We start from the raw sequence: 26,409 nt of genomic DNA on the forward strand, positions 1-26,409 counted from the left end.
CTCAGAGATGTTACTTATCTATATATTACTAAAAGCTGAAGCGTAGCATTTAATGTTGCTACACTCACATTGAGCCACGTCAGCAGCCATGTCATTTCCACCATATTTTTTGTAATTGTTCAACAATTTAAAATTAGTTTTTTTCAATTTTAAAATACTAACTGTGGGGGGGTAAAAGACTAATAGGCCTATGTCGATGTTTACATTGGGCCAGGGGCCCAGCCCAAGGAAAACCCCTCCTCGGCCATGGGAGAATCCTCCTCGGCTGAGATATAACCTAGGGTAAAAGAGGCAACATACAACCAGTAGCGACACTCCATATTGTTCCACAGGGCAGGAAAAGCACAAAAGCAGAAAAAGACAACGGAGAAAACAGAAGTGTCTAAGGGAAAGGCTACCACTATGGCATTTAGTGCCTTGTGCCTGACAGAGCCATACTTCTCTGTCCTTACAACTACTCCCAACAACTGAAGGGAGAGGCTGATGGGACAAGTACCTACCCTAGGGACTCCATTTAGGAGGAAGGAAACGACTATAAAAGGGAGAAAAGAGAAACTGAAGAGGGGAGGAAAACCCCTCCTCGGCCATGGGAGAATCCTCCTCGGCTGAGATATAACCTAGGGTAAAAGAGGCAACATACAACCAGTAGCGACACTCCATATTGTTCCACAGGGCAGGAAAAGCACAAAAGCAGAAAAAGACAACGGAGAAAACAGAAGTGTCTAAGGGAAAGGCTACCACTATGGCATTTAGTGCCTTGTGCCTGACAGAGCCATACTTCTCTGTCCTTACAACCACTCCCAACAACTGAAGGGAGAGGCTGATGGGACAAGTACCTACCCTAGGGACTCCATTTAGGAGGAAGGAAACGACTATAAAAGGGAGAAAAGAGAAACTGAAGAGGGGATCCTCCCCCCCCCCCCCCCCCCAGGCATACCAGGGATGCTAGAAAAAGCTCCTCGGACCATGCCGAAGACCATTTTTCTTTGGTAAACTCGGCCCATGAGGAACACCGTAATGGTCGTTGTTCATATACTAAAACCCAACTCTTTGGCCCACTCTCTACAAATTCATTGTATCGAGCTCACTGATCTAAGGTCTCACGCATCTTGGGCTTGGCCTAAAAAACATGACTCTACACTAACATATATCTATATATTACTAAAAGCTGAAGTGTAGCATTTATTGTTGCTACGCTCACGTTGAGTCACGTCAACATCCATGTCATTTCCACCATATTTTTTGTAATTGTTCAACAATTTAAAATTAGTTTTTTTCAATTTTAAAATACTAACTGTGGGGGGGGGGGGGGGTAAAAGACTAATAGGCCCATGTCGATGTTTACATTGGGCCAGGGGCCCAGCCCAAGGAAAACCCCTCCTCGGCCATGGGAGAATCCTCCTCGGCTGAGATATAACCTAGGGTAAAAGAGGCAACATACGACCAGTAGCGACACTCCATATTGTTCCACAGGGCAGGAAAAGCACAAAAGCAGAAAAAGACAATGGAGAAAACAGAAGCGTCTAAGGGAAAGGCTGCCACTATGGCATTCAGTGCCTTGTGCCTGACAGAGCCATACTTCTCTGTCCTTATAACCACTCCCAACAACTGAAGGGAGAGGCTGATGGGACAAGTACCTACCCTAGGGACTCCATTTAGGAGGAAGGAAACGACTATAAAAGGGAGAAAAGAGAAACAGAAGAGGGGATCCTCCCCCCCCCCCCCCCCCCCCCAGCATACCAAGGATGCTAGAAAAAGCTCCTCGGACCATGCCGAAGACCATTTTTCTTTGGTAAACTCGGCCCACGAGGAACACCGTAATGGTCGTTGTTCATATACTAAAACCCAACTCTTTGGCCCACTCTTTACAAATTCATTGTATCGGGCTCACTGGTCTAAGGTCCCACGCATCTTGGGCTTGGCCTAAAAAACGTGACTCTACATTAACATATATCTATATATCACTAAAAGCTGAAGTGTAGCATTTATTGTTGCTATGCTCACGTTGAGCCACGTCAGCATCCACGTCATTTCCACCATGTTTTTTGTAATTGTTCAACAATTTAAAATTATTTTTTTTCAATTTTAAAATACTAACAAATATAAAATAAATCTCATCCTTATCTCTACCATAAATCCCACTTCTTATTAATTTAATTCCCACCACTATCTCCACTATAAATCCCACTTCTTATTAATTTAATTCCACCATCTATATATATGTAGATATAACAGCTGAAGCAATCACATGTTATATATTTTCCTCTCTTTCTTTTCTTTATATTTTCTCTCTTTTTCAAAATATAATTAAATATTGATAAATTAGACAAAACCGTTGATGCACTTGTCTATATTCTATATATTACTAAAAGCTGAAGCGTAGTATTTAATGTTGCTATGCTCACATTGAGCCACGTCAGCATTCATGTCATTTCCACCATATGTTTTGTAATTTTTCAACAATTTAAAATTAGTTTTTTTCAATTTTAAAATACTAATCTCATCCTTATCTCCACCATAAAGCCCACTTCTTATTAATTTAATTCCCACCACTATCTCCACCATAAATCCCACTTCTTATTAATTTAATTCCCACCACTATCTCCACTATAAATCCCACTTCTTATTAATCTAATTCCACCATCTATATATATATATAGATAGATAGATATAAAAGCTGAAGCAATCACATGTCATATATTTTCCTCTCTTTCTTTTCTTTATATTTTCTCTCTTTTTCAAAATATAATTAAATATTGATAAATTGGACAAAACCGTTGATGCACTTGGTAATATTCATTTGTGCCTCAACCATTCAGTTGGCTGGCCTCTTGTGCCACATCAGACTACCATCTCTCCCTCTCTCTTTTTCAGCCTAAGCGTTCCGTCTCCCACCTTGCCGTTATAAGTTACAACACAAATAGTGAACCAGTGTAACGTTTGTTTCTAGGAAATGTTTAGTTTATAGGTTTTCTTCTTTTCCTAATACTAACCAATCATATTGACAATTTATGCTTGATGCGTTAGTATACAATATTGTTGATTAAAATCATAATGGTTGTTGGGGTTGTACTACTCTTTGTATTTCTATGATTGGTAACGTAGAGGTAACAATCATATAGTTTATATCTATTATATACAATCTGTTCTACCAAAAAAAAAGAAGTTATAATTTAAGTTGGATTTCTTTGTTGCAGGGATTGTGCTAAGTTATTGATTTGCTCCCACTGCCCCACTACAAAAACCAAATTGAAGGTGAGACATCGTAAATCCCACATCCTTAATGTGATGGTGTTGTCTTTTCATCCTAGATTGATCATAGAGACATTATCCAAATCATAATTATTTTTAGCCTAACCATATAATGGAGGTGTGGTTAAGTACTTTTGAGTTGTAAACTATTAGAATCTTCTGATTAGTAGATATTATTGAATGTACCCAGAAAAGCATTGTATTAGAAACAAATGACAAGCTCACATTCTTTTTACATACTTCAAAGCGATAGAACTATAATTATTAGATGACAATGTTAGATGTAAATGTCTAAAATAGCTTTCAAATTCAAAACAAGAACCAAAACATGTAACTGACCAGACAAGAGATGGCAATTAGTAAGATACTAAGATTGTTTCTATTGGAGTGATCATTTCAAAAGTTGAAGTGAACATTAAAATAGAGGGCAGAAAATTGAATGTATTAAATTTCATTTCTCTTTACAAAAACAAGTTTTTTTTTTTTTTTTTTAATTTTATAGTTAAAAATAAGACACGATTTTCTGGTAATGAATGTCAGCCTTTGAATTTGCCATAATATTGTGTAGTCTGATTAGTTTCCTGTCGAAATTTTTGTGCTCTCATAATAAACTAAATGCTATTGTTATTTGAGAGAGGTAGAGTGTCTAATGTATGCTTATTGTGAAAGATTTTCTTTGTAACTATTAGTTAGGAATGAACAGTTTTTAGCTTTATCATTTGAGTTCTTAAGAGAGAAATAGTATTTTTTACTATAGTAAATAATTTTTTTTTCCCGTGCATTGTGCGGGTCTGCATCTAGTTAAAAATAAAAGTCCTGCATAGAGATGATATTGACTAAAGAAGGAAATCTTTGAATGGATCACAAATCAGTTTTTGGTTCAATGTCAAAAATCAGTTTTTAGATTTGAAATATCTATTCTAAAAGCATCTGCCTAACCAGGATACAATGCACCATCTCAGTTACTTTTTTGGCATGCGAGAAAAAAAATGGTATTTTTTTTGGTTGTATTAGTAAACTTTCGTACTAACAAATCAATTTCCTATTTCTTCTTTTTTGTGCATGACAAGATTTTACCATTATTTTAATTATTATTTTTCAAAGTTTTGTCTCTGTACCAGAATGTGTCTGTTTTTGCATCTTGAGAAGAGGAATAACATTCAACATTTGTCTAGAAGCTTCATGCATACATACCGAGCTATACTGTAGTGACTGCCACATTAAAAAAATTTATCTAGTTGATTACATTAATTTTTAAAGTGAATGATGACCATGTTCAATATACTCAATAGTTACTGGTCTTCATGGAGGATGTGTGTGACAATTTCTGCACTGCACCTTACTGCTGGCACAAGATTAATAACTTGTTGGCGTTGTCAACATCTGGCCAGCAACCCAGTTACTGCAGCTGAATGGTTGGCAGTGGTTGTAGCCAGGGGCGGAGTCAGGGGGGGTCGAGAGGGGGCACTTGCCCCCCCTGACCTGCCCAAAATTTTTCTTTTTTTTATGTGTGTAATAGTAAAAGGTGTAGAATTAATTGAAATTGTGATAAGTATTGTGTGAGTAATTGAGCTATATTGAAAATCTCTTTAGCTACATGTTTCAAAATAATACTGTAAAGTGCAGAGCCACAGTAAACAACCGCATACATCCTTTTTTTTCTTTGTGGGTATATATATCTCCCTATCTTTTTGAAAAGTCAAACTCAATTGATATATCATATATCTTCATATCTTTTTTTACTTTATCAATATTTTTTAAAGTTCAAAATTTATAAAAATAAACTTAAATAAAGAAGAAAAATCTTAATTGAAGAGACGAAAATAGCACCCAAAAAAAAAGCTTCCTTTCAAAAGTATTAAGATATAAAATTTGGAAACAATTACATGACAAATTCCATAAAATATATTAGGGGATTATTTTATTCACTATATATATATATTTTTTTTTAAAAAAAACACTAATAAACTATACACAATATAATGATATGCAATGATTTTAGGGGATCTTTTAATATTGAATGATCACTTACTATTCATATTATTGGCATTTAATTGTCAAATTTGGTTAATATTGTGTATATATGATGCATATGTTGTATGCTACATACACAATATGTATTTGTTTATAGAGACACATGTATATTAGTTATAAATTTTGCCCCCTCTAAAGTCGAATCCTAGCTCCGCCACTGGTTGTAGCCCGACAACTATTCAGCTGGTGAGGATTTTGTCTGGATTTCTGGCTAGTGGTGTGTTTGGACCCCCCCGATAACGAATTGTGACTTTGTGAGTATTTGAACTTTGGACTTATTCTGAGATAGTATTGGGGATATTTGAAATTTTGACCTTACCTATAAAATAGATAAAGATATTTGGCACCATTTCCAGGCTTGCTATTAATAAATCTGTAGTTCTGTACAAACTCAGTATGTTAAAACTTTCTATGCATATGTTAGAACATGTCTTCAAATTCTGTTTTGAACTTGTGAAATTGTTGTATTCTTGAGATTTCCTCATTAATTCATATTATTCAAGCTTTGCCTTATATTATCAGGCCATAGATTTGTTACTTATTAGGTATTAAACTGTAAAAATCTCACCCTTATTATCACAATTTCAGAGGAATTGGTGGTAGGAGTTTGAGGCTAGAGTGGACCTGAGGTTTACTATCTAGTTGGACTTTTTGGTTAGAGACTCCATGCCTGTCTAGAAGATATCTTGAGCAGTTTTTGTATTTTTTGAAGGTATAGCTTGTGTAATCTGACCATGATGTAGTATCAAGTTTGACATAACATTTTGAGGTTGGATTTTCTATATATATATATATATGGATTGTACTTGTGTTGAAATATGTTATCATGTTCTGATGACAATGTAACCTTTTTTTAAGCTTGTAGTTTTGCTATGAAATTATGAATTGACTTCATAGTATTGTGGAGACATGTAAGAAATTTCTTATGAGATTTAATTTGTTTAAGGGATCTGTCACCATTTGGGATTAGTTTTATCAATGTCCGGGCTTCGGGGTCGTGACAGTTGAGAACATGCTTGTTACTGTATGTGACTGAGAGAATTCTATGGTACACTGTACACACTTTTCTAATTTTAACTGTTCAGGTGTGTCCCATAGAATTTTCCATTGTTTATATCTCATCTGATTATTATATGCTGAGTACTGACACATGGCAGCAAGCTATGACTGGCAGAATCGATTTTAAAACTGTATTTATGCCATTTTGTTCATGAGTATCGAGAAGAGGGAGAAAGTTTTACAACATCACAAATAATTGTACTGGCATAGCACAGCTTGTGTTGAAGAACTCTTTGGCCAACATTCTGGGCACCAAAATTCAAGGAATCTTTAGAGGTTCCAATGGGAAAATCATGAAAAGTTACGCATTTGTCTTTATCCTAGGAGTAGGCTTCATTTGTCGGCTTATTTTACTTAAGATTCCATAGCTCATTTGTACTAAGTTTTGTTGGGGAATGGTCTCAAAATGTTTTTTACATTGAGTCCTTTATTGGATTTTGATCTATATTATTTCAGAATCTGTTGAAACTTTTCTACTGATTAATGCAAGCTCTTGCTTTCTGTTTGAATTTACTTGTTTTCCTTCTCTATCATATTCATTTTTATTTTAGGATTCTCGTGATTGAGTCAGTACTAAATTCCAAATTGACCATCCTTGTGAAAATTTGGTAAACATTATATTTGGGTGTTGTCATAATAAATGCTGGCCATGTCTCGGTGCTATTTCCAATAAATAGCATATTAATGAAGGGATGGTGGCAAAGAAATACTAATGATAAAAGGGTTAACGAGAGCCGTACGGCATTAGTTAAAAATTCATTTTAAAAAAGTTTTGACATTATTTTTGTAAGAAATATAAAAGTTATCAAAACATTAATTGTTTTTTTTTTCTTTTTCCATTTAATTAGATTCTTAACCAATGTCGTACAGCATTCGTTAATATTTCTCATGAAAAAAAATGCATTAATGATGAACCCACATTATTTATTTAATGATGTAAGTGTATGATATAAGATACACAACCACATCAGTACTGACCAAATGTAAATTGCGTGACAAGGAGTAAAGGACAATGAAAAAAAAAAAAAGCTCTCTTTTTTTAATTTTGATTTTGATTTTCAAATGCCTTGTATGAGAGGAGTTCCTTGTTCAGATGATGCCTCGTAAGCTGAAATCAGTAAATTGTTCACCAAGTTATCGCACAGCAATTAATGGCTGAGGAACATGAAGAGGTCAAACTTATGTGATATTGTAATGGCAACTGGTTTTGCCTAGCATTTTTCATCTTCTTCTTTTTCTTCTTCTTCTTCTTCTTTTTTTTTTTTTTTTTTTTTTTGGAGAAACAAACAAACACAAAAGAGGAAATAAGATTCTAATTTTATTTGCCAAGTTAAAAATTGGGCCAATTGAAGATCCATAATTTTTATCAAAAAGTATATAATTGATTTGCTTAAATGTTAAATGAATAGCGGTTTACACATAAAACAATACAATAAACCGGTTAAGTGCACTCAAAACTTTCAGGAGATTATGTATTTTTAGGAAAAACAACAATGAGTTTTTGGGTATTTTTCTCAAAATAATTATATAGAAATTCATTAAAGAAAAATAAAACAAAAAAGGAAAATCAAATTATAAGTGGGTCAGAATTCAATTGCCCCTCTCGAGGCCAAATTTACCTCATTTGCTGGCCAAATGTAGCAAACTTTTCATATGTTATGGGTCTTCCTCACTTATGGGTAAAGGAAAATTATTGAATATTACATGAATATTATAAATGCGTATTCTTGTGAGTCTCACCATAAATTTAATTAGCGAGACCCACAGTTATATGAGAGAAGAGGGTATGCATTTATAGTACTCCAGGAGCACTCAATAATTAACCATGAGAAAATAGGTGCTCCCTCTGTCCCAATTTGTTTATCTTCTATTCTATTTTGGAATGTCCCAAAAGATTGTCCTGTTTATAAAATTAAAAACCATTAATTTATTAATACTCCTATTATGCCCCTATTTTATTTCCAAAACTATTTTTGATAAATTTATTTAAGAGTAGTTTTGGAAACTTATACATTTTTATATTGCAAATAAGACAATAAATGATGTTTCCTTAAAAAGTTAGATTTTTGAAACCGGATAAATAAATTGAGATAGAGGGAGTATAAAAGATAATTTATTTTACATTGTTACACAAGTATAGCAATAACATTAACTTTAGGTCCAAGATTATGGGCTCTTTTTTAACTTGGGACCCTAGGCAGTTGCCTAGGGGTTGAGGTGATACTATACCATGGTACATATAATGTTTGTAACATTACTCAATTTGCTGTAAACATTTAAACATATAATGTGCTAATTTAATGGTTGTTAAAAAATTTTGTGTCTATAATATATCTCGTTAATTTATACGGGTTGTTGTCAATTTTATAGTTGATATCCATTCTATAAGTTATTTATATTAAAAAAAAAGAGTTTATGAACACAACTTTTGAGTCACGTACAAGTCACAACTTTTATCATACCAAGACATTTTTTTCCCCTTTTTGATAGGCGTACCCGACATATTAAATTGTTACAAAAAAATGTAACAAAATGAGTGTGGTTCAAGAAAAATTCAAAAAAATAAAATAAAATAAAATAAAATGAAGTCTTAGTTAACAAGTGCATGTTAGCCAAATGTGAACGATTTCTTAATTATTTATAAGTTTGGTGATTGATGGACTAAAATGTGTTTTGAGTAGAAATTGAGTCAAATACGTGCTCAAGTAAAGGGGAGGGAGGTGGTTTGTTCAAGCCATATAACATTGTTGGCCAGGTGTTCAGACCAATTGAAATATTGTCAATTTCTTTTTCTTTTCTTTTTTGTATTTCGTCAATTTCATTTTAGTTTTATTTCAGTTTCTCTTATAGTTACTATTTGTACCTTTTCCTATATTTGCACGAAAAACTCATGGGCGACTCCAAAACAAAAGTAATGATTCATAATAAAAATACTCAACGGACAAAAAATAAATAACACCCATAATGTCAAGATCAAATAAAGCAATGGGGTCAATTCAGCAAAATAAAATAATAATATAGAATAAAGCAATGGGGTGAGGTGCTGTTGTCGAATTCTCAAATTTCAATTGAGTGCGATTGGTATTTGCTGTCACGAAAAGAAAGGCAATAAAGTTACGAATTTTGGGGTGTACCTTTTTTCGCGTGGTAATCCATGTGGAAATTTAATTATCATAGCATTAGCATGGCCCAACAACTCTTATTATGACAATGTGGAAGCACTTTTTTCTAGTTTGTAGGGTTGCTTCTTATCCATTTCTGCTACAGTCTAAAGAATTAGAGCATCCGCACTAGAACTTGTATAATAGAAGAAGAGGTGAATTTTACATATTTAAGTTATAAAACTTTTTGCATCAATTCTCTTTTTTCGTGTGTTAAAATAATTAGTATTCTAAAAAAAACAGTGAGTGTGAGTTAAAGAGGTTTAAAACCTGTTTAACTCACATTTTCTTAGGCCAAGTGCTTATAAGGTAAGGGTGGGAGGTGTCTCTCCCTGATATGAGAATTGAACAAATTTGTGAGGGTGGCATCGACTCCTCGGCCCATTCCTAAAGCGAACAATATTTGATTGAGGAAAGATTTTTTCCTCCCACAAGTTGTACTAAATACTAACTACAATGCCTTCAAAAAAAAAAAAAAAAAATACTAACTACAATAGTTTCAATTTTTTTTTTTTAATAATGTAATCTAATACTACTAAACAAATTCTCATTAAATTAATTTTGATCTTTGCTAAATAAATCTTAATTAGAAACCTTATTTTTTTTAATAACTGATCTAATTTAAGTTTTTATTATTTAATATTTATTAATTAAATAATATCATATCATATACTATATAATAAAAGTTGAGTTTAAAAACCGTGATTACGTCAAGTGGTTTCACCAATTGACTAAGAGGTAAAATTTAACAATAATTTAACTTAGATAAAACTTTATTATCTAAGTTTTAGAAATTTAAATTCTATTCAAATTAAAATTCTATTATCAAAAATTTTTCACATAACCCATGTTTTTGTTTTTTGTATTTTTTTCTTCAAATTGCAGCTTACATTTTATTAATTGTTATTAAATTAGTATTTTATTAGGATATTAAGATTCAAAACTCTTGACTAAGGGATAAGATTCGACAATAATTTAATTTAGATAAAACTTTATTATCTAAGTTTTAGAAATTTAAATTATAAGTCAAAACTTATATATAAATATATATATATATATATATATTCAGCCATGACTTTTAGATCCAATCCTTCTTAGTTTACAAGTCACCCCTATAATTAAATCCCACACAATACACCCCATGTTGTTGAATTTTTTTCCCAAGATGCAACCTATGCTTATATTTTAATCAAATAAATTCATCTTACTAATTGTTCTTTGATTTTGAATTTGTGCACAAGATATTATGCTAAAGGAAGTTTACTATAAAAAAAAAAACTAAAAGAATGGGCACCCATTTAAATTCTTGGTTCTTTTTTTTTTTTTTTTTTTTAGGAAAAGTTCTTGGTTCTTTTATGTAATTTTTAAATTTTTTTTTTTAAATTTAACTCTTTTTTGTATGTTTTGATTTTAGGTTTTGGTTATTATATTTAATTTGTGAGTGTGTTGATTTTTTAATTAGACTATCACTAGGAAAAATTCAGTATTGAGGAACTATTTTGTTTATTATTGTTTATGCTGACTAGGGCATAGATTAAACATAACTCAAATAGAAATAATCAAACTCATCTCATATCTCATATTAAGAAATTAACACAAAATACAAAGAGAATTTTTAAATATAAAAATATACAAACACATAAAGTCATCGACATTTATCATCATATAACTTAAAGTAATTTTTTAAATTAAAATTATTTACTTATTTTATAATTTATTATTACCATTTATTTAATAATTTAGTTTTAATTATTTAAAAAAAAATTAACTTACATATGAATCTTCATCAAGTTGTGCATTGCATGGGAATAATATTAGTGTCTATAAATAATTGGACAAAGTTTGGAAACAAACTCAGATGTAGTACAAGGCTATAATTTCATTCAATATCTTTTTATTAAATATGAATTTAGACAAATTTACCATTTGATTAAATTTTCTTCTTATATCTTTCATGTTTGTATACATGTATTATACATATTTTTTTTATACCTTTTTATTTATTTAGTGTTGGTTTCACCTAAAACTTTTAGCTTTTATCTTTTTTATTTTTGCTTAATTTTTTTTTTGTCTAACTTTTCTTTTAATTTAACAAATTAGTTTTAAAAAAATAGTTTTTAACTTTTTTGTCACACATTTAGCATAAAAAATTTTAAAAAAATTATATCTCAGAATAAAAACAATACAAATAAGCTACCAAAAATTACAAATACCCAAATGGACTTTTTTGTTTTTTTTGGTTGATAAAAATAGACTATTAATCTTAACCATTCATTGATGATTATATCTATATAATAGAATTTTATAAATATTTATATATAATGAATATAGCTTTTTTTTTAATGAATAAAAATCAAATGTGTCCTGTTAATAAGTGTTCAGGGTAATTTATTAATGGACCATTTTAAGAAAGAATCAGTTACTTTTTTTTGTCTTTAAGAGGAAATTTCACACACATATACACTTAGATTAGGTTAGAGTAGAATTCCTATCTTGTATTTTTTTTTTAAAAAAAAGTACTACTTTCATGGAATTTATAAAAAAGTTGTCAAAAGAATTATTATTATTTTTTTTTGGTTTTCACAAAAAAAAAAAATCTAAAAACATCTCCTAAATTAGTAGCTTTGGCCATTGATTAACCAACCTTTCCTTACCATATACTTAGTTATCATGGAGAGTTATTATTGATTCTGTTCCATGGAGAGATAGTAAGAATTTAGTTAGTTTAGTTTATTTTTCTTTTTTTAACTGAGTTCCTAGAAAGGCTAACAAGGTTGCTTATGTGCTCAGCCGTTGGTCACTTTCAAATAAATTTTTTGGCTTCTTTGATTCTAATTCTACTCCTCTTTCTGTATTAGATGCAATTAAGGAGGATACTCAAGTTGTATCTTGCTTCTATTAATAAAAGTTTTTATTCTCAGACCAAAAAAAAAAAATTATCACAATAAAATGTCAAATACAGCCCTCAACAGAATTAACAAATTATTTTGTTTTTTATCGTATAAATGCTTATGTATCACTCTCTCTACTTTACTCTTTCGCCTCTGTCTCTCTCACAAACAGAGCACGCATTCTTGTTTATGTCGGAAACCCAAAAATGCTCACCACCAACTATGGCTCATCATCGGCTGAAACAATCGCAAACAACGAGGATCTGGTGACCCAGATCCTGATCCGTGTACCCGTCAAGCCTCTCCTTCGTTTCAAATGCGTTTCAAAGCATTGGCTTTCCTTGATCTCCAGCTCTCATTTCTGTCACCACCACAACCAGAACCAGAACCAGAACCAGAACCAAAACCAAAACCACCACCACCCCACTTCTCTCTCCGCCGTCATCCTCCGCCGGAACCCATCACTCTTCCAATTTGTTCCTCTCAAACCCACTAAAACTGCCACCACCGCTCCCCCCTTCACTTCTCTCCATTTCATCAACCAAAACAGCCCTTCAAATATCAAGATTCTAAACTCTTGCCACGGCTTGTTCTTGTGCCGTAGTGTCCAAGAAAAAAACAACATCACTCACCAAAACAAACACCATTGTTACCACGTGTGTAATTTCACAACCAAACAATCCACAACGCTTCCTAGTATTAAGAGTTTTAGTCCCAACGAACCCATTTCGATATTTGGGTTTACCTTAGCTTTCGAGCCTTCTAAGTCACCGCACTACCAAGTTGTCTGTGTTCGGAGCACTAATGTTTCCGTGTACTATTACCAAATCGAAGTATATTCCTCCAAGACTCGAACTTGGAGAACTTCTGGGTCTCCCTTTGTTGCTCCATTCGATATAGTGTTCGATAATGGCGTGTATTGTAACGGTGCAGTTCATTGGATTTCTCCATCTGGGTCTGCTTTGTATTTTGATATTGAAAGAGAGAAAGTCGAGAAAATGCCGAGGCTTGTTGAAAGTCGGGGTAAAAGAAGGTCCAGATATTTCGGAGAGTCTAATGGGCATTTGCATCTTGTTGACATATGTGGAGTTCGGACTACCAAATTCAAAGTTTTTGAAATGGAGAGGGACTATTCTAAGTGGTTTGTGAAGTATGAGGTTGATCTTGATGAGATCGTGGCTACATTTCCTGAGATGGTGAAGGACTATCTTGATCCTTGTGACTCTTATTATTATGCATTCGTTATAGTTTTTGTTGTTCGGAATGAGAATGAGGAGGAGTCATCACTCTTGTTGCATATACCTGGTAAGATCATATCTTATAATTTTAGGGACAAGAGTTTTAAGAAGGTTTGTGACTTAACTCGCATTCGCAACGAGAATAAGAGTTCTTTGCAATTTGGGTGGTTGGATGCATATCAATTTGTTGAGACTTTGGCATGTGTTTGATGATTTATATACATGGACAAAACTTATGTACTGCAGCCACATGATTAAATTTAATTGGAAATATGAAGTACTATACATAAGAAAGTGTACCTAAGCTTTACCTTTTATATGTGTGTATCTATGTCCCTGGTATTTCGGAATTCGTGTTCTTTATGTTGTAATTATGCACACTTCACACTTGTATGTTTTGCTATTTGTACCATACTTTCTATGTATCAATAATGATTAAATTTCCACTTGTTTGCTTTTGACTTTGAAGATCATGTGATGAATTTTGTTATTTTATAGCTGTTACCTTTGAAGTGCTTTTGGGTTTCATTCAATTCCCCATCTTTGCTTCCAGTTCCAGAAAATATTGAATTGCTAAGTTATGGTTATTTATAAACTCAACTTCATGTAATGCATAAGCTTTGATAATGAAGTGTGCTATATGTTTGGAAAGGAGATTTTTAATATGTAGTAATATATAATTAGGGAATCAGACTGTTCATTCTAATTTGTTAAAATGTGTCTAAACATACTGCTTACAACTGATTTGATCTTGGAGCAGATAAGCTTCCCTTTACTGCATTACCATATTCTGTTATATATATATATATATATATATATATATTCTACTTTAAAATTTAACCTTTTTTCGTTACACTTACTAGTGATCATAATAGGAACATAAGCATCAGATTCTTGGATCAAGAAAGACATCATTGTGTTGGTATTGCTGCTTTAGTCCTAAACTAGATCCATATCATTGCATATAACTTGAAAGGGTCTTTCATGGTTATGATCTAATGAGAGATAGCAATAAGTGATTTGAGAGAAAGACTTTTCTAAGTTTCTTTATTCTGCACTAACTTTTGAAGTTCAACAAAATTTCATTGTGAGAAAACATGCTTCCACATTATCAAATTACCAAATCAATTTCAACCAGTCACACTTAAATAGGGAAATAGGCCAGCCACCTATCTATCATGGCAGCACACTCCTTAACCATGTATTCTGCAGCAAAGTGGCCTGCTCCCTGTAAAAAAGGAATGAAACTTTGTTTTAGATTTCTAGTTGCAGACAATATTTAGAGGGCAGTTTAGTAAAGGATATTACTTGCCTTTACAGTCACGTAATTCAAAGTGAAAGTTGAGTCGATCAACTTCTTTGTGTACCTACAAGTCCATGAGAAAGAGAACATATTTTAGGATCATGATATCTCGAGATGGACCAAGTGAGAGAGAGTTCTGGGGAGGATAGAAAAAGAGAGGTTTTTCTTTTGTTGGAGGGGGGGGGGGGGGGGGGGGTGGAATGGGAGGGAGGAATTATGAGAGATTAACAAACTTTGAAACCCACCCTGCAGTTTGACCATTAACAGACCATACTCTCCAGCTCTCATCTGTAGTCAAACCAAGAGACGATATCCATTGTTGCGTGCCAATGTGTGGAATTGACATGTCGTGATCACCACTGTAGGAATTAAAAGATTGTGTTAGTCAATACTATTTTTGTTATTTAGAGGGTGCAACACAAGGCTTGAGAGATCACTCATCCTAATGCTAATCTCGCCCATGCATGCTTAGCTGCAGAGATCTAATAGGATCCAGTGCATATTGCTAACTTATATTTTCAGTAGTTTTGCTAATTGAGATTTGCTTGCACTATTATTGTTGTGCACATGCTGGTAGATCAGTCAAATTTAGATGGTAGAAGTAAAGGTATGCCTTAATCCCAATAAAAGAAAATTAATAACAAGGAATTGAACTTTTGTTGCCCAGATAGAATTTCTGAGACTCTAGCCCTTATAAAGAGACAAAGCCAATTAGATGTGCTCAATAACTAATAGATTTTGTTAATTTTGAATATTGTTGAAAAGTTTATTTGCAGTTTTTAAGTGAGGAATTTGGGCAATAAACCTGGAATGTGACTGTGAACAATGAAAACAGAAGAGCAAAAGTATCCAGCTGGATTTACCTGTATACCAGAAGTCGCATGTCGGCATTGGTGAGATTTCGATGATAGCTAACAACGTTAGTGACAGACTTGGTGTAAGCTAAGGTGGTATTACAGTATTGCCAAAAGTGTTTCGTCCCCTATTTAGCATCACAAAAATGGTTATAGACTTAATAGTGATTCTGTGTTATGACTAGTTATTATGATATATGATTAAGAGTGCACATACCGGTCGAATACCAAGAGCCTCTTGGACACTTTTCTCATTCGCCCAGACGTAGCAGAGCATATGATTATAGCTCTGAAAGCAATTAAACCAATATCTTAGATATTTGCTGATACAAATAAGTAATAACACATACAGGTATACACAACACAATTTTTTTGAGAGAGAGAGAGAGGGAGAGAGAGGGGTTTACACGACACCAATGTGTAGCAGTAGGACTAGAAACTGTTGTAGGACTAGAAACTTTTGTGAGAAATCTTCGAACCGACTCTACATCTTCATTTGGTTCTGGGACTGCATTGCTACAAGATGGTTCCAAAATTTGTACCAAATTTATGTCACTTGTCAGCTGCAAATTCAAATGACAACCCAATTCTTAGTGAATATGGAAGTTTTATGATGTAATAAGTCTAAATAAGGACAATGTTTTAATCTTCTAACCGCGTCGATAGCAGCAACATCTGATACGCACTGATAATTGATAGGATCTATATTTACATAATTGCTGTCGCAACTATTTTTGGCTGACTGTAAAGCATGAAAGATAAAAGAGTTTGGATGAAATTGCATTGATTAGAAGAGATTCATTAGTAGTAAGAAACAATAAAAGCTAACAGGAAGTACTATCAGAAAGGGAAAAAAATGAAAAACAACTGAAAATAATACACATGTTGGTACAGGCTTACGCCATAGAAGCTTAAAATCACAACTTATAAGAGTGAATATGATATAATACTCTGTTAGAACCACTGAACCAGGCAGTGTTCAAACAAATAAAGGTTGCTTGTGACTCTTTAACATGTAATATAATGCATAGCATGTGTTTTGCTTTATAAAGTAAATGTTTGCATTATATTATGTTTGAAGAACCATAAAGCAACAATTTAATTGGAAGTAATAACAAAAGAAATCAATCTTTTCTTTGAGCCTGACTGGATAAAGCCCTCATTATTGTTAAACATCAATTTACCTCATAGAGTGCATCTGATATGAGTGACAGACGATGAGCATAAGTGATTCTTGCATTCACGTCAGTGTATCCATCTGTCACTGGGTTCCCAAGCACATATCCCTGATGACATTTTCACATTATTTTTAATCAACTAAACTTCGAAATGCAGAATATTCTTCAAAGAATTTTGAGAAGAAAAATGAAAAAAGTATATAGTTATTCTAGGAACAACATTTTAAAGTCGTTTTCCTTTTCATTTTTATTTATTTATTTATTTATTTTGTTTGAGAAAATGTTAGATCACTTACTCTGATATTTATTAGTGGCAAGTTTCCAGCTTCGTTAGCTGCAACACCATGATGAAATCAAATGTCAATTTTAGAAAGAGTATTAGCAAATAATAAGTGTTCCATTTCCACCCAAAAAAAAAAAAAAAAAAAATCTATGCTACTTGGCTTTTGTTCATGTGATAATAAGGGCGGCGGGTCAAGTTAGGCTATTTTGTACCTCAATAAGTTTGTAAATGGTGCCACGCTAATATGGTTAGTATTACCGTATTAGTCTTTTAGATATATTTTTAGATTTGTAGTATTTAATTTGAATTATGAAATAGCTTTTTTTTTCAAATTTAGAGGATCTTACTTATTTTAAACCAAGTTTAAAATTATTAAATAAAAGTCCTGTGATGGGGAGGTACCACTCGATCTAAACAAGTTTAAAATTATTAAATAAAAGTCCTGTGATGGGGAGGTACCACTCGATCTAAAACAGGGATGGACTGATGATTTTAAGCTAGCAGGGGCCGGAGAATAAAGAAAAAAAAAATGCTCCAAATAGATATCCATATAGCATTAAAAAAGTATAAATACTCAAAATCGTTGTTTTTAAATACATTAAGATGCAATCATTTACCTACAAAGACAAAAATAAATACAAAATAATGGCTTTTTTTTTTTTTTTAATACTAGGCTGGCTAGGATTTTTTTTTTTATTTTTGGAAGTTAGAGCATTCACAGTGGTAGTGTTAAAACTTTTAGTTTTAGCACCTTAAAAATGTATTTTATCTTTTTTACCACTTCACTTTACAATACATCTAATATCAAATGTTCTATTTTTTTTATCACTTCATTTAAAATAATATAAACAGCTCATTAAAATAATAAAGGAATAGAGAGAATTTGAGTTTTTAATTGAAGGAAGAGATATAATCTTAATAAAATATTGTATTTTATTTTTAACAACTTGTTATAATCAATTGATATCTATACCAGTTTACTGTGATTGCAAAAATTTTAGATTTAGTTTTTCCAATAACACATGATTTTTTAGTTTTTTGGTGGTAAACTAATTTATTTTGCTAAAATACAATCACCATTGTGAATGTTTTTATTATTTTTGTTAAGTTTTTGGGTTGGATAGTTGCTATTTGGGTTAAGCTAGCTAAACTTATTAAGTAGAATGGAGGGCCTAAGGTTTTGGAAGGGGGCCCAACTACAAAAATCAAATATATAATAACTAAAAAAAAAAAATGGGACCAGGGGAGCCTAGGCCCCTTGGGCCCCCACCTGAGTTCGTTCCTGATCTAAAAGGTTCGATGGTAAGAAAAGTTGAGACCTTTCACCAAAATTTTTCATTATTTTCAGTAACTTCACCTAATTATTAGGTTAGGAAAGCCAAGTATTGATGACTTGGGTCTTTAACAAAAGAAAGGCATAAGAAGAGTTTGAGTTGAGAAAACTTTGATCCTCTTCCATAGATATTACCTATCACTATATTTTGCATAATTATTGGAATAGGTATGCCAGAATACGAGTCACCACCAATATAGATTTGATTTTCCAAAAATTGAGGGTGCAATTCCAACCACTGCATATTGAATAAATTTTGGAATTAATCACTGGATAAAATTTGATTAAAAAAAAGCATCTTTTTAGCTAAATATATTCTATTGGTATCCACTTTCTTACACACCTTTCTTAGAAACTCATGAGTTTGTGCCGCAAATTCGTAATCATCCGAATAATAGGCATCTAAGCTTTCTGAATAAGAGAATCCAGCACCAACTGGTCCATCCATATATATAATATTGAGACTCTGAAAAACCATCATCATATTTCAGTAAGATGGATTAAAATTTTGTTACAATTAGGTTGACATAAAATGTGCATAAAGATCAAATTAACGCAATTAAATTCATACCTGCGTCCATGCCCATGGGTTATCTTTAAGTGTTGGTAGGCTCCCATTGTAATCTCCAAGTGTGAAGGTTATTGGACCTATATAATATGAGATATACATTTAGAAGATTGTTCTTCACAAAGGAAATATCATTTGTAAATCACACACAATATATGTTGCCACAAGGACCTAATTGAAATCTTGAATCCTTTACAAATTGTCCTTTCTCTCCCCCCCCCCCCCCCCCCCCCCCAAATGATTGTTTTTGGTTGGCATGAATATGAGGTGAGAATTTAATATTTTTAAGAGTTGTCAAAATTAGGAAGTTTAATTCCAACTAGGCCAACTAGAAAAGTTTATTATCTTCGAATAAAAGATTTAGGGTTCAAATCTCGCATACATCATAAATCAATTGGTGTCTTCCAATAATAAAGAGCAATCATCATAAAACGGATCCTATAAATTAAAGTTCAATTGTATTTATAAAAGAAAATTAAAATTTTTGGAATATCGCAATTACCACAGTCCATGGGATTCTAGAGTCTCATTCAAAAATTAAGAATTTTAATACCATCTACCACACTTAATTAAAATTATAATAAATAATGCCCAAAACTAGTTGACCTTTCTTCTTCAAGTCTCACCTACCGTGGATATATTGTTTTCACCTCATGAAACTAATATAAAACTCATAAGATTTAAAACTAGATTTTTAACCCCTACTAACATTGAGATCTAATTTATTAGGAATTCAAAGACTCGAGTTTAAACTCACATAAATCTTAAGAATAGTTGGAACTTGGAAATACTTATGTCGGCTTTAGAAGTTGGAGATTTAAAGGGTTTTAAGAAAAGACTGCTCTGTATGGTTTCGGTCCTGAAATTATGCATGCGCTGTGGATGAGGCCCTAAAATAATGAGACAAGCTCAAGCCCAAGCCCAAGCCCAAACCCAACTCCTAAATCAACCCAAGTCTAGAAATTCGACTAAGTCAACCCAAATGTGATCCATTTTGGTGGGCTGACGTGGGTTTGTGGGATAAAATAAGTGGTAAGAGAATTCCCGTCCCGTCATGCCAACAAAACAAAACAACATTTTAGTTTATGAAAAAAACCATTTTATTTATTTTACATACCAGTTTTAGAACCTCGTTAATATCCCATTTTTTATTTTACAATACACTACATTAAAATAATATTATATTTTAACGCACACAAGCATGTTGTAAAAAAAAATTTACACAAGGTTACATTGGGTATGTAAATATACATGACACTGTAGCAAGTTGTAAATTTTTTTTTTTTTTTTTGTTATGTTATCTTCTTCTTCTTTTTTCTTTTTTCTTTTTTGAAATACTTCAATAGTGTTATCTATTTTGCAATTTTTTGCGGTTTAAAGTAAACCAATGGGAATATTCTTACAATTAGATTATAGATACAAATTTTTTCATAACTATTGATATGACCTATTATAATTAGTGTATAATAAAAACAATATAGATTTTGGCATGTGTAACAGTGATATTACTTTATTCACAACCAATTATAAAAAATGATTCCCTTATCTCATCTCCCTTCCCCCATATATGTGTGTGTGTTTTTCAAATAAAAAAAGATACTCAGTGTTGTCGAGTCATCCTACATCGGTAAGGTGTGATATTGAGAAGGAGTTTATTACTTGCTCCGCGACACTAACTATTGCATGCAATTTTGGTGTTGACGTGTAAGTGTATTCCCTTATCTCATCTCCCTTCTCCCATATATGTGTGTGTGTGTGTTTCTCAAATAAAAAATTATAAAAAATGAGAAAGGTGGAGATACATTTTTTTAAGAAAATTTATCAAAATAAGGAACTAGACTGCAATAAAAATTCTCTTTTAGTTTTTTTTTTTTTAAATGAATCATTTAACCTCTAATAAAGATGGATATGACAGCCACTACGATATATATATTAATTTGATACCCAATTAATTTATCATTAAAATGAACAAATTAAAGAATGAGTAAGAGTAGCATATATATACCACTTTCAAACATAAAACCAGCGATACTAGAGCAACCAGGGCCTCCGGTCATCCATAACATCAGAGGGTCTCGTGTAGGGCTCCTTTGGGACTCAATGAAGTAGTAAAATGTTTGTACGGTCTCATTATCGCCTACACCAATGTATCTACATGTAACAATATCCAACAAAAAATAAAATTAATTAGTGTCTACTATTTATGCATTATTAACATTTTTTTAGATGATAAAATTCAAGGGCAATGTGATGAATTTTAGCACACCAAACACACACAAACAAACAAAAAACCACTTATATTAGACGTTCCAAATGCCAAAAAAAAAAAAAATTTAATTTTATTACTTTCTAAAAAAATTTTGAAATTATTTTTTACTTTCTCTCTCTTCTATTAATAAAGAAAAAAAATTTACAGAGAGAGAGAGAGAGTTCAATTAGAATTTGAAATTAGAATCGTCTAAGTTTATGTGGGGATCACAGTATAATTATCCACTTAAGTTTATACCATGTGTCTATTTAAATTTTTAAAATTTTTATGCCAAGTCAGTTAATAAGTGCAAAATACTAAGAATATAATATTCTAATATTAATGAACTATGAAATAAATAAACCAATTACATATATTCAATAAAAATTACCACACAACAAAAATCACCACACTTTCTATCTTATTAAAAATTAGAAGAAAAAATAATCATAAGTAGTATTAAATTTAGGTAAGAATTTTAATACATGACTAATTACGTTTACTTTTTAAATAAAATAATTTAACTAATTATTTATATTTTTATGATAAAAATTGTATTTAATTTTAAATATATCTATATGTATGCATATGTTACATATATTTTTTTAATAAATAATTTGACTAATTATTTATATTTTTATAATAAAAATTGTTTTTAATTTTAAATGCAACTATATCTTTGCATAGATTATATGCTAGTTAATATAAAACTTTCGCACCAAAAAAAAAAAAAAAAAACTCTTTTAATTTCTTGAACACTTTTGCAGTGCGGGAACAAAATCTGACCGAGCTAGAACTACAATGATGATGATAAGAACTTACCCAGTTTCAAGGGTGAATGGAAGGTCACCGGTGTAACCAGGTAGAGAAGTGACAATTGTTGAGGAGTTTGTGGCTGAGATTGCTACTACTAAACCCAATAGAAGAAGAAGAAGTAGAAGCAACCCATTTCTGAATTGAATCATGGTTGCTTTTGCTTTTGGTGCCACACTGAATGAGTTAGTGTTGACCAATATTTTTCGGTTTATATTTAAAGATCCCAGAATCAAACAACTATTCTTATACAACTAACTGCTGCCTTCTCTTCAATCTTTAATGTCATCTGTAACTGTAAGTCTCAGTTTGTGTTGCTTTAGAGTTTAACCATTGGTTTGTTGAAGTTTGAATTCTGTTCAATCTTCATAGGAAGCTCAGGAAATACCGCTAGATCAAGAGGTCGTTGTAATTAGGAGAGTCAAATCTTCTATATATATACCAGACATCGAAAAACTATTAAACAGAAAAAGTTCCATTGTCTCTATTTTTTTTATTCCAATATTTGCATAAAAAATTTTGGAATGGAAAGATTAGGTTACCTACAAAAGAATGATGGTTGGCAAGTTGAAAGTTTGTTCAATGCTTTTTAGGTTACATATGCTCAAGTAGTCACGTGTTGAACTAAACAATTTTGATAAAGATTAAATCCTGGATTTCATTATTTAAAACATGTGGCATTTTAATAGTTTTTAAACATTTTAAAGTTATAATTTTTTTTGATACAAAATAAAAATTCTACTTTAGCCTAATCTAAGTGTATATGTGTATAAAGCTCCATTTTGAAAACTTGAATTCCGACCCTTTCCTCTTACACCTTTACAAACACTTATATTTGTGGAGTAATCATCATACTAAGAATATAGATACAAATTTTCTCAATTACTCTCTCTCAGTCTCACCATTAATTCAACTAGTAAATTTATCTTATTAATGAAAAATTTCTGTCAAGGGATTGAAAGTGAAGTGACATATATGGGTCTATTTGATCCGATATTGACTTGTTAACATCAGTATGGACCATAGAGTGACCAAACAAACACACGGCACGGGCCAACACTCTTGTTCATTGGCCCACGCTATTTGCATATGGTGGAGTCACTCACGCAAGGTGTTACGACTTAGAAGTTGCGGAAACAATGTTATTTGACGCACTAGCATCCGAAATGTAAAAAAAGTTTCTATTTTACATTTTTAAAATATATTTTATCTATTTTATCATTTCATTTTATAACTCACCTAATTTTTAATTTTTATTTTTACATACAATTCATTAAAATAATATAAACTATATCAACAAATAATATAAAAAATTTGGTTTCTTTCTCTTCTCTTCCATCTCTCTATCTTTTTTTTTTTGGTTTCTCTTTCCTCATTAAAATAATATTTTTGCTTTACATCCTTGTGAACAGTTGGTAAAAAATATAAAAACCAACCCTTGAATGTGGGGCAATTTGGCCTTGTTGGTTGCTAAAATAGCAACTGGAGGGTTTTTACACCCCCAATGCTAGTGCTCTTACTGTGTCAGCCTTAACCGCATGACTTGTCATGTTAGTGGCTTAAATCTATGCAAGGTAACAAGGTTTTGATACAGGATCCTATATATCTACCTCAGAAATTTTGTCGTGCCATTAGATGTCTGCTCCATCATCAGTGCCATGTCAATGATACAAGATCTTATCATGTCAATCGACACAAGATTTTGCCATGTAAGACATTTCAAACTCAACTTTCAACCTTTAGCTTGAAGGGGTGTTAAACATATTATAACCCAAGTGGCCCAAATCGCTTATTAATTCATCACACACAATCACACGACACCTATAACATAAAAAACAAATAAGCTAATGCTAAAAAGGCCCTGCATGAGTGCAATTGAGGTTGGTTATAGATAGTCACCTTTATCATTTTTAGTTTCTTTCAATGACGTGGATATGGATATTAGCTCACTAATCATCTACTTGGAGACTTGGAGTAGTAGTTCATGCATATATCGGCAATTTGAATTCAATTTTATTCATGAAAATGATGATTGATTGAGAAACATTAGAAATTGGGTCTGGCTGCTAATGCTAAAGGTGAATATCTATAACATAAAGGTGAATATCAATTACAATCACACGACACCTATAACATAAAAATCAATAAGCTAATGCTAAAAAGGCCCTGCATGAGTGCAATTGAGGTTGGTTATAGATATTCACCTTTATCATTTTTAGTTTCTTTCAATGACGTGGATATGGATATTAGCTTACTAATCATCTACTTGGAGTAGTAGTTCATGCATATATCGGCAATTTGAATTCAATTTTATTCATGAAAATGATGATTGAATGAGAAACATTAGAAATTGGGTCTGGCTGCTTTGCTTAACCCACAACTTATGAAGCCTCTTAGCCTCTACATGCAGGGGCGGAGTCAGAACTTGAAGTTAGGGGCAGTTTTACTGTTAGTTGCGTGTGGTGGTTCTAGCTTTCGGGTCAATTGCTTAACAGCTAATGAGTTTTTTTTTTTGTGTTTTTTATGTGTGCATCCAGGTATGGACAAAATTATTTTGTTTAAAATTTTTTAAAGGGTCAAGTTGTTTATTTTAGATAAAATTAGCTTTACTATTGGTAATTTTTGTTGTTGAATAATTTTTTTGGGCTTATTTATTTTGCTTTAGATTTTAGATCTGGCATTTAAAAGAAGGAAAATGCTAGAATTACAAACTTTTTTTTTTACAATTTATTAATGTAGTGAGTGGTTATTAGTAAGTAAAAATGCGATGTAAGTGATGAGCCTAGATGCAAACTAATAAAAATTTACTACCACAACAATTTTTAAAAATGTTATAGAAAATTTTGTGGTTAGAATAGTACTTCTAAAAGAATCAATGATAATATTAAGAGGTAAAACAGGGTAATCAAATAAGTGGGATAGGCCTTTATTTGAAAAGTTGTAACATTTACCTTTATTATATCGTGAAGAATGGAATTCATTGAGTGATGTTAGTAGCCTCTCATTGACAGAAAGGTTGGTAATGGTGTTATTCTTAAATGTTTTGGGCCACAGTGGCAAATTCCTAGTTTCGTCTCTAGGAGCAGAGGAGGACTAGTAGTTGTCAAGGAGACGTACCATAGTTTTGGGGGATCTAACTATCTAAGGAGATCAGTGATATAGACTTCGATGGAGACATGGGGATGGGATTGGAACAGAGAAGAAGGTAATGACAATTTTCTGGAGAGAGAAAAATATGATAAACTTTAATAAAAATAACATTTAAATAGAAATAAAGAAAGAATAAAAAGTTTTAGCCAAATAAAAAGAATAGAAAGTTTGATGAATATGCACGTGAAAAGCTGGCTAACTAAAGTAGAAAAAGTAATTTTTTTCTTTGACCAAAAAAAAAAAAGTAATTTTTTTCAACTACAATTTGAAATTTTTTATGACGAGTGAATAAGAACAAACTCGTTAAAAAAAAAACACACACACACATTAAAAAATTGTACCAAACAGAACTGTCCTCAAGGACGAAACCAAAAATTCAAAAAATTTTCAACGTTTAATAATGAAAATTATATAAAATTTAAAGAATAAATTAATCTATAAAAAATAAATTTACGGCCATTTCCAACTCTAAGAAACTATAAATAAAAAAGATTGTCTATTTCTTAAATTAAAGGGTGAATAACATTCAGCATCCCAGAGATTTGTGATAAAGCCAAATAAGTCAAAGACATTTCAAAACTAACTAATTTGGTCCCTAAACCATATGCAAAATACAAAATTTGCATTTTTAAGAGCATATGGTTTGGGGGCCAAATTAGTTATTTTTGAAATATTTTGGACCTGCTTAGTATTAGCTTAAATCTCAGAGTGCCAACTGTAATTTACCCTAAATTAAAACATTTCATGTATGTTAATCATCTATCAAGATGTATTAAATTTTATTCAGCAAAAAAAAATAAAAAGTACTAAATTTTACAGCAATTTCCCTCATCCTTATATTACTAAAATTATGTTGTCATATCCTATTTCACATCTATATATATGTGAAAAATAAATTTGAGAACCAAAAACAAAATTCAACTCCGACAACTATAAAAAAAAAAAAAAAAAATTAAAAAAATTATAAATTGATGACTCTGACAATGGGAGAAAAATTTAACTTTGCAAAGATGCAGACAATGAAAAGATTTAACATGAAAATAA

General features: G+C 31.8%; 2 protein-coding genes and 1 long non-coding RNA gene across 3 annotated transcripts; 2 read left to right on the forward strand and 1 right to left on the reverse strand.

Annotated features, from left to right (window-relative positions):
- Positions 1-2,681: 2,681 nt before the first annotated feature.
- LOC126706543 (uncharacterized) lies at positions 2,682-6,803 on the forward strand. The gene is made up of 3 exons (XR_007648640.1): positions 2,682-3,107; positions 3,198-3,255; positions 5,875-6,803. It is a non-coding gene; the product is annotated as an uncharacterized LOC126706543 (long non-coding RNA).
- Positions 6,804-12,508: 5,705 nt separating this feature from the next.
- On the forward strand, positions 12,509-14,103 carry LOC126707556 (F-box protein At5g07610-like). The gene has a single exon (XM_050407274.1). It carries the CDS (start codon positions 12,604-12,606, stop codon positions 13,843-13,845), a length of 1,242 nt encoding a protein of 413 aa, XP_050263231.1. The 5' UTR covers positions 12,509-12,603; the 3' UTR covers positions 13,846-14,103.
- Positions 14,104-14,654: 551 nt separating this feature from the next.
- LOC126707554 (serine carboxypeptidase-like 18) lies at positions 14,655-22,439 on the reverse strand. Its single transcript, XM_050407273.1, has 14 exons — positions 22,225-22,439; positions 21,160-21,305; positions 19,158-19,234; positions 18,930-19,052; positions 18,722-18,824; positions 17,267-17,304; positions 16,977-17,078; positions 16,448-16,534; positions 16,200-16,355; positions 16,010-16,081; positions 15,802-15,920; positions 15,184-15,297; positions 14,948-15,002; positions 14,655-14,863 (listed from the first exon to the last, which is right to left on the reverse strand). Exons 1-14 carry the CDS (start codon positions 22,365-22,367, stop codon positions 14,780-14,782), a joined length of 1,419 nt encoding a protein of 472 aa, XP_050263230.1. The 5' UTR covers positions 22,368-22,439; the 3' UTR covers positions 14,655-14,779.
- Positions 22,440-26,409: the final 3,970 nt, after the last annotated feature.

This window comes from Quercus robur, chromosome 11, assembly GCF_932294415.1.
Source record: "Quercus robur chromosome 11, dhQueRobu3.1, whole genome shotgun sequence".
Classification (NCBI taxonomy): Eukaryota; Viridiplantae; Streptophyta; class Magnoliopsida; order Fagales; family Fagaceae; genus Quercus; species Quercus robur.

Excerpts from the sequence above, each read along its gene's own strand:
- LOC126707556 (XM_050407274.1), top strand. The coding sequence starts at position 12,604 with ATGCTCACCACCAACTATGGCTCATCATCGGCTGAAACAATCGCAAAC.
- LOC126707554 (XM_050407273.1), bottom strand. The coding sequence starts at position 22,367 with ATGATTCAATTCAGAAATGGGTTGCTTCTACTTCTTCTTCTTCTATTG. Across the intron at positions 19,053-19,157 it reads ACCCATGGGCATGGACGCAG|AGTCTCAATATTATATATAT; the intron begins GTATGAATTTAA and ends ATGGTTTTTCAG. Across the intron at positions 15,298-15,801 it reads ATGCGACTTCTGGTATACAG|TGGTGATCACGACATGTCAA; the intron begins GTAAATCCAGCT and ends TAATTCCTACAG.